At 34.9% G+C, this 16,551-nt stretch overlaps 2 protein-coding genes and 1 non-coding gene across 3 annotated transcripts in view; all 3 read left to right on the top strand.

The window, feature by feature from the left end:
• The window catches only part of pyd (zonula occludens-like protein polychaetoid), a 93,267-nt gene that overhangs the window by 15,317 nt on the left and 61,399 nt on the right, over nucleotides 1-16,551 (top strand). The gene's annotated exons all lie outside the window — the stretch shown is intronic.
• Nucleotides 4,285-5,729, top strand: LOC114365410 (PIN2/TERF1-interacting telomerase inhibitor 1). Its single transcript, XM_028321979.1, has 2 exons — nucleotides 4,285-4,665; nucleotides 4,886-5,729. Exons 1-2 carry the CDS (start codon nucleotides 4,386-4,388, stop codon nucleotides 5,716-5,718), a joined length of 1,113 nt encoding a protein of 370 aa, XP_028177780.1. The 5' UTR covers nucleotides 4,285-4,385; the 3' UTR covers nucleotides 5,719-5,729.
• Nucleotides 14,185-14,270, top strand: LOC114365455 (U6atac minor spliceosomal RNA). The gene has a single exon (XR_003656950.1). It is a non-coding gene; the product is annotated as a U6atac minor spliceosomal RNA (small nuclear RNA).

The raw sequence follows: 16,551 nt of genomic DNA on the forward strand, positions 1-16,551 counted from the left end.
AATAATGGGATGTAAGTAATATTCGCTAAAAATTCCACTTTCGTTTGTATTTTTTTTTTGGTGGATGTGTTTGTAATAGATCACCTAAATAAATATGGCGAGGATTGAAATCAACACCCTGTATTTAAGGGTGCAAAATGTGGTGATGAAAACGAATAACTTTAATAATTTCCATTCTAAACAAAGTTCCCTTACATACAAATACTTAATCAAAAACTTATCTATCTAAGTCCAAATAATGTTGCGGACTAGCTATTGATTGTTAAACTTAATATCCTTACTAGATTAAGAGCCGATTTTACAATCGTCAGATATCTTTTATCTGAAGAATAAACTTGTCATTTTGACATATTTTCCATACTGAAACTGTCAATGTGCCAAACTTAGTCTTATTCTCAAGTATAAAGTTATCCGACTATTGAAAAATCAGCCCTAAGAATGAGTCATGCTGACCTATTCCTACATTTAATTTAGCTCCTTTAAATGTAGATCTAGATCGTTTCGATAATAATTAACTAAAAAATGTAATAAAAAAAGGTTTAGCACTTAATAATACCTACTTGCTTGCTTTACGTAATTGCAAAATCCTTTAGCAGTGCCCAGTTTACTCTGTATTATTAATACAACATCAATCTGCCTTGTACCTATCTAAGTATGAAGATAGATTTATTTATTCTGATTTTAGAACGATTGAATGAAGGGGCTAGTTGTACGAATGACTGATATAGGCCGTCTGCACTACTTCCCGTCTAAATCGAAAATAACCGAGATCCGAAGTCAACAGGACTAGTACTAACTTAAAGGCGACAAGAATATCTCAGTAGTTGGACTTTAGTTAGCACCTCCGTAAATTCAAAAACAATATTCGAGAGTTTCTGAGATTATTCTTACCAAATAGAAATTTTGAATAACCATCAATAGCATTCGGATAGTATCGGGAATTCAAGTCTTCGGTTTTTTCTTAGTGTCTTCTTGGAAATATTGGAAAAACTGCAAATCATCAAACGTACGGTGATTATTTAAGTATTTCTTGTAGTACCTACCTATACAAATAAAATACTGTATAATATTTTTAGGTCATGTGCCTTGCCTTAAAAATATAGGATTTTAAAAGTTTTCAACTTCTACCATGAAGTTGGCCACAAGTGCATTCCCGCCATAGCGCATAGTCTAAAGGAGTTGTCCCAATTTCGGCCCAGAGGTTGTACGCCATATCAAAAATCAAGAAAAATCTACTGATTAAGGGAAAAATATAAATAACTATATATCTAGCATATAATTTAGCCGCTCAAAATCAAAAACTATTCATGAATTATCATTCTCAAATGCATATGTTACAGGAAATGTATGAATTCTAGGAATTGTATACTATTCCTAGGAAATGTATACAATTCCGAAGCTATTTAGGAAATGTATAAAATATTGCTTCAGAGATTTTTTAATACGCACATATCCTAGGACATGTATACTTTTCCTAGGAATTTTATAGAATTCCAATATTGTATTAGGAAATGTATAAAACTAAGCTGCACAAGCGCGGTCGTGTGATCGGGTGCCTCTCAGTACGCCTAAAATTTCCATTAGCCAAACCACATTGGCCGATAGGTACTTTTAACTCACAACTATAATTGTTTAGCCTGAAAGTTGTTTTCGCACTATTATACTTTGGCTGAAAAAAATATTTGCCTATTGGCATACCTTTCTTTCGGCATCACGCATATTACGCTGAAGTATTGGAAAACCCTAATTTTAACATATCTTTTATTAAACTATTATTGGCATGAAGGTTTTAGTACTCCTGTAGCTGGATAACAAAGTCTCGGTTAGGTTAGGTTAGACTTGCGACCTTACACATACACAGCGGCCGCGGCGCGGTAGCGCCATTTAAGTTTCGGAGAAAAAAAAGAAATCTTAATTACATTTCCGATTGCTGTTTAGGAATTGTGTAAATTTCCTAGGAAATGTGTCTAATATAATTTACATCACACATTTCCGGGTGATTTTAGGACTTATACACAAATCCTAGGAATTGTATACAATGACGGATTTCATACATTTCCTGTAACGCATACACAAGATGGCGTATGGCGTCAGATAAAAAAAAAAGATGAACCATAGACTAACTAAACGTCAGTCGCTGTCAGATTTCATCTGTCACTCTCCACCAAGATACGACTTAATGTCAAAAGTGACAGATGTCATCAAAATGACATTCGTCTACCATGATGGTTTTTGTGGTTGAGTATTGCTATTTTCTCAACAATCTTTTGTTTTAAGCGAATAAACTAAGCCATTTAAAAGAAATTGAATAATAAGAAACTGTTGTACATTTAAAAGCCCTTCTTTTTGGTAGGTGTACAGGTTGTGGGCCTAGGCTCCATACATTTTGGGACAACTCCTTTTTGTCTCGATGTTTTCGCGCGTTTTCTTTGAACCATAACTACGCAGCGCAGCTGAATGCCCAGCTAACAGTTAAAAGCAACTCTCTCCTGGCAACTATTGATTAAATTACTGATTGAAACTAATTGTCAATGCAGATTGCAATTCAGAGTGATTCCCAACTTGTGTTATTTACATAATGGGTACACGCGTGCACTAACATTACAGGCTTTTAAGAATTGGTTACATTGTGCAATGTAAAGTCGCGTAACGTTACGAATACGAACGAAGGAAAGTAATTTCATTAAGCTAACATACTGTTATTATTCTAATGTATTCAAACAGGGGTACTTAGTAGTTTATTTAGCATTAGCATTTGCATAGTTAATCGAATCCTGGACCGCTTAGAGCTGAGTCAGAATTGTCTTTTTCAAAAATGAAATCCATTCATCATTATAATTTTGCGCGTTTATGATATTATTAAAATATTCATCACTTCAAAGTTGATTTGATTGATTTTATAGTGGTAAAGCACACAGGCATAAAATGCATAAATCTCGTTTAACTGCTGACTTTCTTAACCACCGTTTAGTAACAGCCGGCTAAGCGAGACGGGTTCCTCAATGGAAATCTCGTACCATCTTTGGCTCTGATATACGCTCCGTAAGAAACCAATTAATTAAGTTGCTGTACAGCTAGGTTGTTATAAAATATATTAGGTGCTTTCTGAACTCTCCTAAGTAATTGGTTTCTCATTTCCCACGGCTTACATGAGGTAAATAGACATTTATTGCAGATTTTATACTATTATCCTTTCCCACATTAAATGTACGCTTCCTGAATAAACATAGGTACCATCCATATTCCATAATAAGCCTAGAAAACTATTGAGAAATATGATGGAATATATTCACAACCGTTAATATTTTACTTCAAAGTTAAAACTTATTGGAACTTTTACTTTCCTACAAACCAGTTTCGGATCTCGAGCATGCACCTGGCCGATTGGAATCAGAAATGAGCCTTCTCAATTTAAGTCCGGACTTCGGACTTTTAAAATCCCATCATGAAACACCATCGATTTAACCAACGTCTTTCTTGCAAGTGTTTCTTTTACCTGATACACCTATCCTAAAACAAAGAATAATTATTAAGATGTTGGGTACCTACTACTTTACCCTCAACACAAAATACCACGCTATGCAAAATATCAGTAGGTTAAACTCCTAAAATAATAAGATCCGGAAAACAAAGCACGGACCCAAGTTCCCAGAACATGGCATGGAAAAATTCGAGCCATCACGCGCAATCCAAATCGTGATGTAATAGGCGTATCGCATGCTCTGGAACGGTTTGGATGTTTAAACAAAGCGATTAACGTTTTACGACCAATAAGTTTCTCTTGTCGTTATTATTTATACAATCACGAAATTATACAAAAAATATAAAATCGAATTGTACTTTCAAGTGAAAAATCATGTTTGAGACATTAAAAGTCATGGACCATGGTTCACATTATGTGGTTTGTTTGTAGTTGTTAATTTGTAATTAAAATAACAACTACTTTAATACTTAACATAATGGCTGGGTATCTCGTAAAACACCAAAATTAGTGTATTTTTTTCATAACAAATTGCTAATACAGTAAATAAATCAGTCGTTATAATAACATTAAAATTAAAATAAAGTTACTCAAATTATAAAACTTCTTTGTAAAAACTTATGCCGCGCCCGCGCCTCACTTCCACAGGCTAACAAGGCTAGGATAAAACTATGCATACAGACATAGTAAAAAGTCAATGATCATGCATGCGTAGAACGAAACGTGCAAATCGTACTGCCAACATAAGAATGTTAGACATTAACCAATCGCGATACGCCGCTACAGAAATAACTTCATGTCGGTTCTTTTTAGGCAGTTGTCGTCTTGTCTGTCAAAGCTGTCATTTGTCGTCCATCTTGATAGTGTTCACGTGTGCGATGTGTTGTTGAATAAATTAAAAATCATGGCTATGTTAGCGGGGCCTCGTCGAAAACAAAAAGTGATTAATTTGCGCGCTAAAAATAATGCCTGGAGCAATGACAGCAGCAAGTTTGGGCAGCGTATGTTGGAGAAAATGGGGTGGTCTTCGGGCAAGGGGTTAGGTGCTAAAGAAAATGGTATTGTTGAGCACGTCGTGGCTAGATATAAAAACGATGACAGAGGATTGGGCTACGAAGATAAGAACGACCAGTGGACAAAGCATGAGGACGATTTTAATGCTTTATTGGCAAACTTATCTAATGGTGAGTTAACCTCAATCTTGAAACAATTTGTTTTAGATAATCAGTCGTAACTGCGTAATTTGTGTAAAGATTTGTATAACCAGTCATAAAATTTGTGTGTAAATTTGTAACTGTTAATTATTATTTTGTCTAGCTTTGGCCGTTAAAGTTTTGAACTTTTCAGTATACAATCAATCACAATGTCATCTGTTATTATAGCCCAATGTTTTTTGTGTTTCAGCGGATAGTAACGAGGAGAAACTTCACAGTGGCGTTTCCTTGGAGGTCAAATCGAAAAAAAGCAAAGCTCGTGTACATTATCACAAGTTCACACGCGGCAAAGACTTAACTCGCTACAGCGAAAAGGACCTGGCCAACATATTTGGGAAGAAAAGTCTTAAAGAAGAGGATAAGACAAATGAATCTGTTGAGGCGCAAGAGGATGTAAATACTACAGAACAAGTTTTTACTGAAAAAGGCAGCATGGTAGACTATTTCAAAAGTAAATTGGCTAATTTCAAATCCAAAAGCAAGTTGTTGGATTATGAGGCTCAACCTGAAGATGACTACTCTGATTTTGCATTTAAAGGATTTTCTACGAACCCTGATGAAACTGAAAGTAATGACACTCATCAAGGATTTGGTTTCTCATTTTATAACTCGTCCGAAACTAAAGGTGATAAAGAGAATGGAGTTGCAGATCAAATTGAAAATGTAGAGGAAACAACAATTAAAAAGAAGAAGAAAAAGAGGAAAAATAAGGACCTTGGAGAGGAAGAAAATATTGACCCTCCTTGTGTGGAAAATAAGTTCTCCGGTTGTGATCAGACCGAGGACTGTGAAACTAAAACATTAAGTAAAAAAAGTAAAAAGAAAAATAAGAATACAGAAGAAATAGCCCACCATGATTTACCTGAAAAGCCTAAAAAGAAGAAATCTAAAAAGAAGGACAGCGATGGTGACTGTGATAAACAAAATTCGCCTGTATCAGAAATCATCCCCGCAATTACCGAGCAAGATGATTATGTGCCTAAAAAGAAGAAGAAGCGAAAAAATAAAGATTTACATAGTTGATTAAATAATTTTACTTTACAAAATAATTTTGTTTTTTTATTCTATTTACCTAAATTGGAAAAACTTATAGCTCTCTTAAGATCTAAAGTCTCAACATACACCCATTTAGGAACCAGTTTCTGAGCAATGATCTGAAGTTGGCGGGCGTGGATGCTTCGCGCTTCGAATGAGGTTGATCAAGGTCAACCTCTAGTGTTGTTCAATCACGCTCTCGATTTTATCGACTCGATAGTTATTTATTCGCTATTTGTTTTTCACATCATTTTAGTCTTCTGTAACTATTGGACTTAATTTTTTTTATTTTTGTCTAAAGGTAAATTCTAATTCTAATAAAAAATACATGTTGAAATAATCTAAAAAAATATAAGCCACAGGTGTGTGTGAAACTTCAATAGGTAACGTGTTTTTTTAACTGTAATTTATAAACAACTAATCTGTAAGTACTCTACTAATTAATCGGATTTTTTAAAATGAAAGTTAATTATGACAACGGGAGGTGAATGGCGAAACTTGTATTGTAATCACTTCAATAAATTCTGTAAATAATAATCGGTATCGTCAAATACATTTCGATTAACTATACTATAGTTAATCGTACTCGTTAATCGTTCATACTATAGTTACTATAGTATGAATATCAAGTGACTGTAATAGTCGATTGCACGATTGTTTTGTACCATCACTACAACTGTCAAAGTTGTCAAACCAGCGGACGTCAAAACGAAATGGCGTGTTTGTGGTTACGATCTACTTTACTGTAAAATATCTTAATATTCCTGTAGTTTTGTATCAAAATAATGATAATTCAGGAAGAAATCAAAGTGCCTGCCAACGCAGTTCATTTATCTTTCGAAACAAACAAATGCACAGTTGTAAAACACCACGTGCGCCAGCTTGATCAACCTCAAAGTGAAATAATTTCGAGACACCCGATTATGGGTTTCTCTGACTGTGATGATATGAAAAATGAGACTAAAAATAGCAGGAAAAGGTGCAACAAGTCGCGAAGTTTCAGTTCGGATATTAAAAATAGTGCCGAAGAGACCCAAATAAGCCCAGAAGACTTGGAAGAGTTACGTTCAGTTTATAAGAAATGCAAAGCTGTTATGAAGAAAATTGAAACGAAATACGGTCACTTATTAAATCTTGATGAATCAAAACCTAAACGTCAAAAGGATCATTCAGAATCTGAGAATGTTGAAGAAAAAATTACTTGTGAGTGTAGCACCAATAAAAAGATAATATTTGACGATGAGGGCAAAGAAATACCTGCAGAGACTGATTTGGAAAACCACATCTGCCCTAAAAAGTTAAAAAGACAGTATTGTCAAGTTGAACCGCAGAATAATTTACAAGTGGAGTATGATACAACTGATTTAACATTACCCGAGGATTTACAAAGTTTGATTAAGATTTTACGTAATCCAGATATAGAAATAACTTACAGAAACAAGGTGATTCATAAAATGAAAATGATGAGGCAACAATATGTGGATGAGATCAGATTTGAAAAACATTCACTGATAGAAAAAATGAAGTCAAATCCGGACGAAATGTTAGATTTTAAGGGTGCGAATCTAAAAAGCCTTGCTGGTTATAAGTGACAAAAAATGTATAAAATTTACACTGTTCTGATAAATGTTATTTACTATTTGATGATTACAAATAAAAGATAATGTTTATTGAATTGATGACATATTTTTATTAATTCTAGTTTATACGAACTTCTGTTGTCCTAAATATAAATGGGAATATGTACATATTACCAGCAACAAATAATTGACATTATGCAGCAGGGTTCGAGGATATATATCAAGGGATATATATCAAGATATATATCGGATATACAGGGTGGAAACGATAAGTGATCTCACTCGATTATTTCTAAACTATACAAGATATCCAAAAACTAGTTACCGGTCCTGAAAGTGCTTCACGAGCTCTATCCAACGGTACCAATAATAGGTTACAAAATAAACTGGATCTATCTGAAAATTCAATGTTTCCAGCCTCCATACATTTAGTTAAACGACATGATATTAAAAACTATACAAGATATCGAAAAACTCGTTACTGATCCTGAAAGTGCTTCACGAGCTCTATCCAACGGTACCAATAATAAGTTATAAAATAAACTGAATCTATCCGAAAATTCAATGTTTCCAACTTCCATACAATTACTACTGCCACAGTCATGGCACTCATGTCTTGATAATATTATAGCAAATAAAGCCTAAAGCCAATGTTTTCCATGAATAATTTTAAATAAGAATGCAATTTACGAGTTAATTTTAAGTGTTTATTATTTAAAATGAAAAAAAAAAAAACCACTTCTAATATTGTGTGGCTAGCATAGTGGCATACATTTAGTATGGAGGCTGAAAACATTGAATTTTTGGATAGATCCAGTTATTTCTGTAACCTATTACTGATATCGTTTGAAAGAGCTCGTGAAACACTTTCAGGATCAGTAATCAGTTTGTCGATATCTTGTGTAGTTTAAAAATAATCGAATGAGATCACTTATCGTTTCCACCCTGTATATCAAGCCAGTTTTGATGATTATCAACTTTTAAAATTTGTTACTGTATTTGTACTTTTTGACATAAGATTTTTATTTTTTTAGTTGATTTTGCCGTATTTCAAAGATATTTTATGTTTTTGCTTTATTTGTCTGATTTTAAGTTTTAAAAACATTAAAAACATGTTAATGCAACACTTATGCAATAGTATTCATGAATAATACAATAAAATAATAGTATGGCTTTCATACAAAATTGATATCTAGTTTTGTTACACCTTACACAATCGCTCCGCAGGCACTTTTTATTCAAAAAGGTAACATTTTTTATATTTCTGGTAATTTCTGACAAGACCCGACAGGGTGCAAGTTTTTCAAGGGCGCAGTTTTGAAAGCTCGCATCGGGCGCATAAAAGGCTAGTTACGGCACTGTTTATAATAAATATCGGATATTTTCGAATCCTGTTATGCAGTAGGTAGGAAAATAGTTTACTATTCAGCACATAATTTTAGCTATGAGTAAAAATAATAGGTTTTGTTCATGTTTATCTCTGTTACTCAGTTTATAAAAAATACTATCTACTTTTAAAAACTAATACTGATCTAAAAATTTTTTGCAAGTAGTTCATTAATTATGATGACCTAGTTACCTACTTTTTAATTTTTAATGTAACATCATCCCAGCGTACCTAGTAATGTTTTTTTATACAAGTGAAACTTACGGATTAATTTATACCAAAAGTCCTTTTTTGACGTCTTAATACTCTTAATCATTATAACTTGTAGGTAGGTAGGTTACCTGCAGTAAAATAAACATTTTTAAATTCAATAAACTTCAATAGGCGTTGTGTCGCATCCTAATGGGATAATATGAATTCTATTAGCTGAATGTTTTGTTTGAACTAATTTGAACCTTTTTTGCTAGAACTAAGGTTCATGTTCTGCCAAGTGGAAAGATCTGGCGTGGTTCAAATAGAATGTCCATTGTCTGTAAGTGACACCGAACCGCGTGCGTGCAACGTTCCCGCGTGCCGCAGGAATGTGTCGCTTATCAGTTGGCGATAAAAGCCATCTGGTTTCTGTCTCGTGGCCGTATTGATGTTTAGCTCGCTGTATACGTCCAGCATAATGATGTGGCCGCATATTTCGTACTGTGAACTCGTCAGCTTTGTGAAATCGCTGGAATTTGAGTTGGTATTTGCTGGTAGATGACTACATTGTCAATATTCAATATGTAGCCCGATCCACGAAGCGACTAATACTGCTAGTACTTATAATCGCAATGATGCGAGGCGTTATGACCACGTTCGAAAGTGGATCTTCTGATATTGACATTAGGATTGAAACTGATGTAATATTGGCTTCACGGTTCTTGTCTGACATCATGCATGGCATTCCATACAGGGGGCAAAAAACTTGATGCGATTAGGTACCTGCGGCCGCCTATTTATCCATCGATGTCTCTTAGAGGTAAAAAGTAGGGGCAATATATCTAGAGTAGGCACGTAGCCATCTACATGGTAGCTTATCTATGTATCTGCTAAATCGCTGGCATAAAGTTATTAGACGTAATAACTAGAAATCACGCCTCAATGGAGTAGTGGAGCAGTGTCTTAAGCGGGCCCAGGGTTCGATTCCTGGTCGAGTCAGTTTAAAAATATTTTAAAATAAAATAGTTCACATCTGCAGGGTTCTAAGATACAATGAGATGATAATTATTCGACGAAGACAAAAAGATGCCAATACTAAGTAACTAAATTTTTTCTTGATGATTTTAATCCACGAGTTCCACATCATTAGATAGGTAAGTAACATAACATGCAGTGTTAGGGTAATACGGATTACTTACCGACCCTGATAAAAACATGAAGCCTTTTAGAACCTTCTAATCCGACCCTCCGAGGTTAGTTTACTTTTCCCTTGCAATGCACTTTACTGCGTGTATTAGCATAGAGATTCTAAAGCTGTTAATACAGTGACATAGATTTTATAAATACCAAGAACTTAATTACAGAAAATGTAGTCATAGTACTACATTTTCTGTAATTAAGTTAGTAAATGTAGAAAATAATAGTTAAATGGTTTTAAAACATTCCGTAAAATTAAAATAAAAGTTAGGATATTTCTACCAAACTTGTAGACTGTACTGACTACTCAACTACTGTACCAGTTACGCAGGTTACGATACGAGTAGGTATCATCCTGTGACACGCAATTTTATTCCTACCCTTTTGAGATCTATGGACTATGGTTGTGTTGTACGGTATCGGAAATCGAACCTGCAACCTTGTTATTGTATGTTTGGATATTGTATTCCTTTAACTACCTACCGCGCTATCCTTGTCTCTCTATTTTCAACATTTGGTGCTTTTTCTGTAATGTGAGTCTAGGTACGCCACCTTTATTTGGTCGATATTTAATACCATATTTTTTCGAAAATGTGAGTAGGTTAAGACTAAGTATCATTTTTGTTCAATCTTAACTATTCTTTCTGGTATGAGTGAATTCTGTAGTAATTTCTGAAATTAGAACTTAATGGATGCTTCAAAATATCTTCTAGTTCTTGTTCAATCTAAAATAAAGCATTGTTGCTAACGCAATTAGAGCATTTCTAATTAAATCCTGTAGGAGCAAAGTAGGACCAGATCACGGTAGCTAATTTGCTTACTCCTCACATGTTTGGTCGATACTTTCATTGGATCGGTTACACGGCACGCCACCGCTAACTTCTCAGTAAACAAACGTATAGCATTGCTTACCGTGCCATACTTCTACAACGACGTTTAAACGGACGCGGTGAGAACCCACCGTACGCCTTAGAAATTAACACGTCTTTAGGTAATTTCAATTCGGTGGGATATACCTAGAGCCTCCGAATTTGGAATTTTAAATAAGCTCATCATAAGACGTGGGACTGGCTGCTTGGGCGGACGCCTTCGTCAGTCGTTTAAAAATAAATTAAAAAGTTAATCTCTGCGATCGAAAAAAAAGTTTCTAGTACCTAATCTAGTTCTACTTTGTGTCTTCTTTGCTGTGTAGTGATCAACATGATTGTGTATCGTGTGTGTAAAACGTAAAAGTGGCTACGAATTGCAAATTAGTGCCGGTGATTAATTAGCAATTGATTATGCTCGATTAATTTGATTGGCATGTGTGACGAATCAATCATGAAACTGGATAACTTTGGATTTGAGAAGCTGCAGGTTGGTCTTTTTCCTTCTTTTGTTAATTTTCATTTGTTTTCTTTGCACCGTAAAAAAGTTTCAAAACTAATAAAATTGGCGGGAAGCTCTGTACAGATTATGTATGATTTTTTTATTGCCTGCCTGTTCCGGACAGGGAAATAATGGTAGTTGCAAAGGAAATTAATGTGATATAATTTTCTTAATCAAACTAAACATCTGATATTGGAAGTTGGAACGTAAGTAGGTTCTTTTAATTAAGTTACTAACTTTATCTGAAATCTTGTAGGTAAGTGGCACTAAAATAAAGTTATTATAACTGCTATCCAGTAATTGAATAGAAAATTCTTAATTAGCTACCTCATAAACGGTTTCATTTCAAAACCAATTTATTCATTCATCGTAATATGAATATGCAGAAAATTCAGCGAACTAGAGAAAGTTAATTAAGTAATATTATTTATTATTATATTAATGGGGAAAAAACTTTTGATTGGTATAGAGGGTTATGTAATAACGTAATAACTAGGAAGAGGCACTTTTAACAAGTGTTTTAATAGAGCTTGTTAAGGTAATTTGAACTGAATAAACAAAATATCAAAATTACGGCTATATTAAAAGAAGACGTCTAATCTTAAATTAGCTTCAACACAATGTTTCTAGCTTTTAAATTTTATATCGGCGCCATACCAAGGTACCTGCTTTAATCAAGACGATTCCCTATGACGTAATTGCATAATAATTAGAGATGAAACGGATAGTTGTTTGGCCGGATACCGGATACCGGATATCCGGCCAGCTGCNATTTTTCTACTTTTACTGTATACTTTTTCGGAGTCAGTTTAATTTTTAGTCGGTTTTATTTAAACGAAATTATTTTACTTTTTTATGCAATTATGCTTACGTATTGTTCGATTGCTTATTTTCCTATTTATGTAAATAAAATAAAAGAAAATTAAAATCTTCTTTCAATTGATAGCATCTTAAATTACCTCCCTAGCGGAATAGAGCAACAAAGAACTGAGCGAGCGAGATGTCACTAGTAGCAACACTGTCAAACAGAACTTTTTGCAACTATTTGAAGTTTAATAACTTTACGGATATCATTGATTGTTTTACTGTCCAGTGTGTTTTTTGATTACATCATCTCATCTCACAGTTTGTTTCCTGTTCTCGAAAATTTCATTATCAGTTCATCATCATTCAATGTTGCGACTTTGTTGCAATTTTTAGTATTTTGACGATCACCCGGCGATGATACGCAAGTATTAAAATAATTTCACTTCGCGATTAACGAGAGGTTTTGTCGCATCACTAGTTCACAGACTAAAAATTTTTTTATGTCAGTTGGCCATGTTTGATGACATTTCTGCTGATTTCTAAAAAATTAGACTGTATAGCCTAAAGCCTTCCTCGATTAATGGGCTATCCAACACGAAAACATCCAGAAATATTTTTTCAGTATAATTCTTCAAAATGGGGTCACTACTGTAAATAGGCCCGACCGTGATTCGAACCTTCACCACGCGAGGCCAGAGGCAGCCGTGAACACCAACAAGTCATCGACCTTTTACGTAAACGATACATATTATCGACCACTGGAGCGGCGCGTGCGCATAACGTTCGTAAACATGATAATCTGTTCTAAATCTGACACTTTGATATTTTTCAAAACTACCCACTCAAAGTGGTTTAAATAGTAAGAGTTCTGAAGATTGTTCGGACTCTTTTTAAAGTTATTGGGTCTAAAATAGATCCTTATTGTGTACCTAATGTGCGCTTATTTTAAACTTTCGCGTTCCATTTCAACTAAGATAGAAAGACACTAAGACCCGTGTCTTTCTATTATAATATGTGGTAAAGCAAATGATTAAGTATTGAGTTAACCTGAAGTGCAAAACATCTTTTTAGACGATCTGCTGACTTCCTTAGGATTTGACTTCCAAACCAGCAGGGACCACTTCTATCGCGAGACGTTTACGTTAGATATCGCGAAGTCAAGACCTAACTAGTATCTAAAATATCATCATCATCATCTCAGCCATAGGACGTCCACTGCTGGACATAGGCCTCCCCCAATGCTTTCCATGCTGCCCGGTTGGTAACGGCCTGCGTCCAGCCTAATGTCTAAAATATCAATTGTTGTAACTAAACATTTCATTCAACACTTTTTGAACATTTCCAAATAGCAGAGAAACACCCACAACGGTTTTTAAATTGAGATCCTAGCTTGAGCGTCCTCATTTTCTACATAAGCCTGAATAGCATAAGAATTTATGCTTATGTACGACGAGTAAGAAGTATTATTCCTCGACATAATAATAACGGAAGCCCACTTCTCCACCTTTTTTGCCTTCAAAGTGGACGCCGTTTCAGTTTCAGTAAAATGAATACCGTTCCACTCAACGTCAGAACAGATATCTGAAGCATTCTCGCGTCGCTACCCGCGTTTTACTAGTGAAAGTCACGCATGCGCTAAACAACGCCCGTTCTCACGAGGAGCAAAAAATCATTTACGGATCGCTAAGTCCGTATCTGATTAAGCTAATTTGACATTCCTGGAAATACGAGTCCAAGAATTGTGGGAAAGTTTCAAATTCTTGGAAAAAACCGCGTCCATGTCTGTGGGAAGATTGCAAGCATTGGGAAGGAATTGAAGAATTGCCGATGAAAGGGTCTATTCACTTTGATCACCTGGATTTGATCACCCAGGTGATCGAAGTGGACCGATTATAGCATGTTGAGGGGAGTCCTATATTCCAGGTGTCTACTGAAAGGACTGTTAGCACTCCCCTTGACAAGGATGGAACACATAATATGGTTAAGGCACAACTTAACCACATTTTTTTAGAAAAAAAGAACATTCGTGGCTCTTTTAGTAGATGGGTAGACCAAGCCCTTCTAAAAAAGGCCTAGCAATGGGCTATATTTGGCTGAAAATTGGAAATGTAACAATAAAATGAATATTCAGATGTTTTTCAGATGAAAGTTCAATAGATTTATGAGAACTACTTGAACTTCTGAATGCATAACTATAATTTTTGAAGATAGAATTCAGCAGGAGCAAAATAATAATGCTATCTCAGACGATAAATTATTATCTTCTACACTATCTAGATCAGGTCGATCTATTTACCAAATTAACTGCCGTTATCAACTAAATTCAATTACGCTGGTCAAAACAACATAATTATGAATGCAGCGATTACCGGAGCGTCGAACCCAGTTAAGTAACAAACAAAACATTAGAAAGTGGAAGGTTTACATGATAATAGTACATAATTATGTGCATATCAAGCTGTGTAGTTAAAATCTTTACTACTTTTATAAAACTGAAGAGTTTGTTTGCTTGAACGCGCTAATCTCAGGAACTACTGATCCGATTTGAAAAAATATTTAGGCCATTTATCGAGGAAGACTTTAGACATCACCCTACAGCCAATAGAAGCGGAGCAGTAAAGAAAAATGTTGTAGAAACGGAAATATCATTCAAACTATTTTCACGCGTACGAAGTCGCGGTCACAGCTAGTATATTTATATCTGCATGTGCATATTGTGCATGGCTGATGCAGCATTTTTGAGAACATGAGAAATTTTGCTACGATTGCAGTATTTCTGCAATTTTGCTTACGTGATTATGCAAATTCTCTCTAGTGTCCCTAATCTGAAACCTTGCTTATTTTTTTCTACTAGTAACATTGCATTACATCGTCGCCACTTCAAATTCGTTCCTTAGTTGCCTTACTACACAGTGTGAACATCTGAATATCAAGCAGTTGCACAATTAGTTTGTTGCCCAAACAATAACCGTTTAGGTGCGTCCGCGCATCTTGTGAAACGCACGTTTGGCGGACAATTGAACGCTTTCTAAAAATAACGCATTTATTAGCCAATTATGCTTTTGTATTCTATTTAATTAGAAAGAAGAAATTTCGGAAGATATACGGTTTTCACAGCCAGTGTCTCGTATGTTTGCCCAGCAATTTATAATGGTGGTTCATGGTTTATAAAACTCCCATCACTCGTTACCCCACCGCTGCAACTCCTGTGTAGCCAGGATCTAAAACTTGACCATAAAAACCCAACCAGTAAAGGTAAGTTTGTCCCGGGGAAAGTTAAACTGTCATTGGACCCGCAACGAAATTAATCAGAAGAACATAGGAGTTCATTGCTAACTTCATAAAATCAGCACAATGCTACCAGCCGAAACAGTTTTCACACATAACTGTTGATGGGAGTAGCAACCTCAATTTGGCAAGCGTTGCTATTATGTCAGACATCATTGTAGCGCTTGTTTACAGTGATGAAACTTGTGGGATATAAATGAACGGTTACGTTAAATTTACTTGTTAGAAAGACTTTTCGAGTGCGACTTCAATTTGCCTAACACAAAAATAATTATAGCCTGGGTTATATTGATTTTTATTACTAGGTATTTAGATGGATTATATTGTTTCCGTAGCTTTAAGAATACTTCAAAAACTCCAAATATTTTCTTCATTACTTTTGTAAATGTCAAAATGTTAACTGTCTGTGTTTTGGTTTTCACATATACCAATTTAGTAGATTCCATTGTTTTCATATACCGAGAAATCGAACGTAACTTCAAATCCTCCTATGTTCTTCTCATTAATTTCGTTGCGGGTCCAATGACAGTTTAACTTTCCTCCGGGACAGACTTGATCTTAACTGGTTGAATTCATAACGGCGATCAAGCTGTAGATCCTGGTTATACAGGAGTTGCAGTGGTGGGAACTAGAAGTTGGGATGATCCCGTTAGATTTTATGAGCTAGCAACCAGGCTTCACATGGGTAACGTGTACCTAATTAGTAATTAGATCTTTCGCTAATAAGGCATTATTTTATACCAGAATATGATAAAAACAGTTGAACTTGACACCACAAATCGATTGACGCACATTTAATGAGCTTTTCGAACGTCATTCTTACGAAGATTTTGTATACATCGATGATGTCATTATTTTTCCAACTCAATTGACTAATAACTATTTCTGATATCAAAGAAAATCTTAATTTAGAGGTGATTGAAGACTAATTGTTTTAGGACAAAATAAAGCGTTCTTTTGGAAGAGTTGTGCATAGTAATGAATGTAATTATTGATTTAACC

The sequence above is a fragment of the Ostrinia furnacalis genome, unplaced genomic scaffold (assembly GCF_004193835.3).
Source record: "Ostrinia furnacalis isolate ACB-3 unplaced genomic scaffold, ASM419383v2 OfSCF7590, whole genome shotgun sequence".
Lineage (NCBI taxonomy): Eukaryota > Metazoa > Arthropoda > Insecta > Lepidoptera > Crambidae > Ostrinia > Ostrinia furnacalis.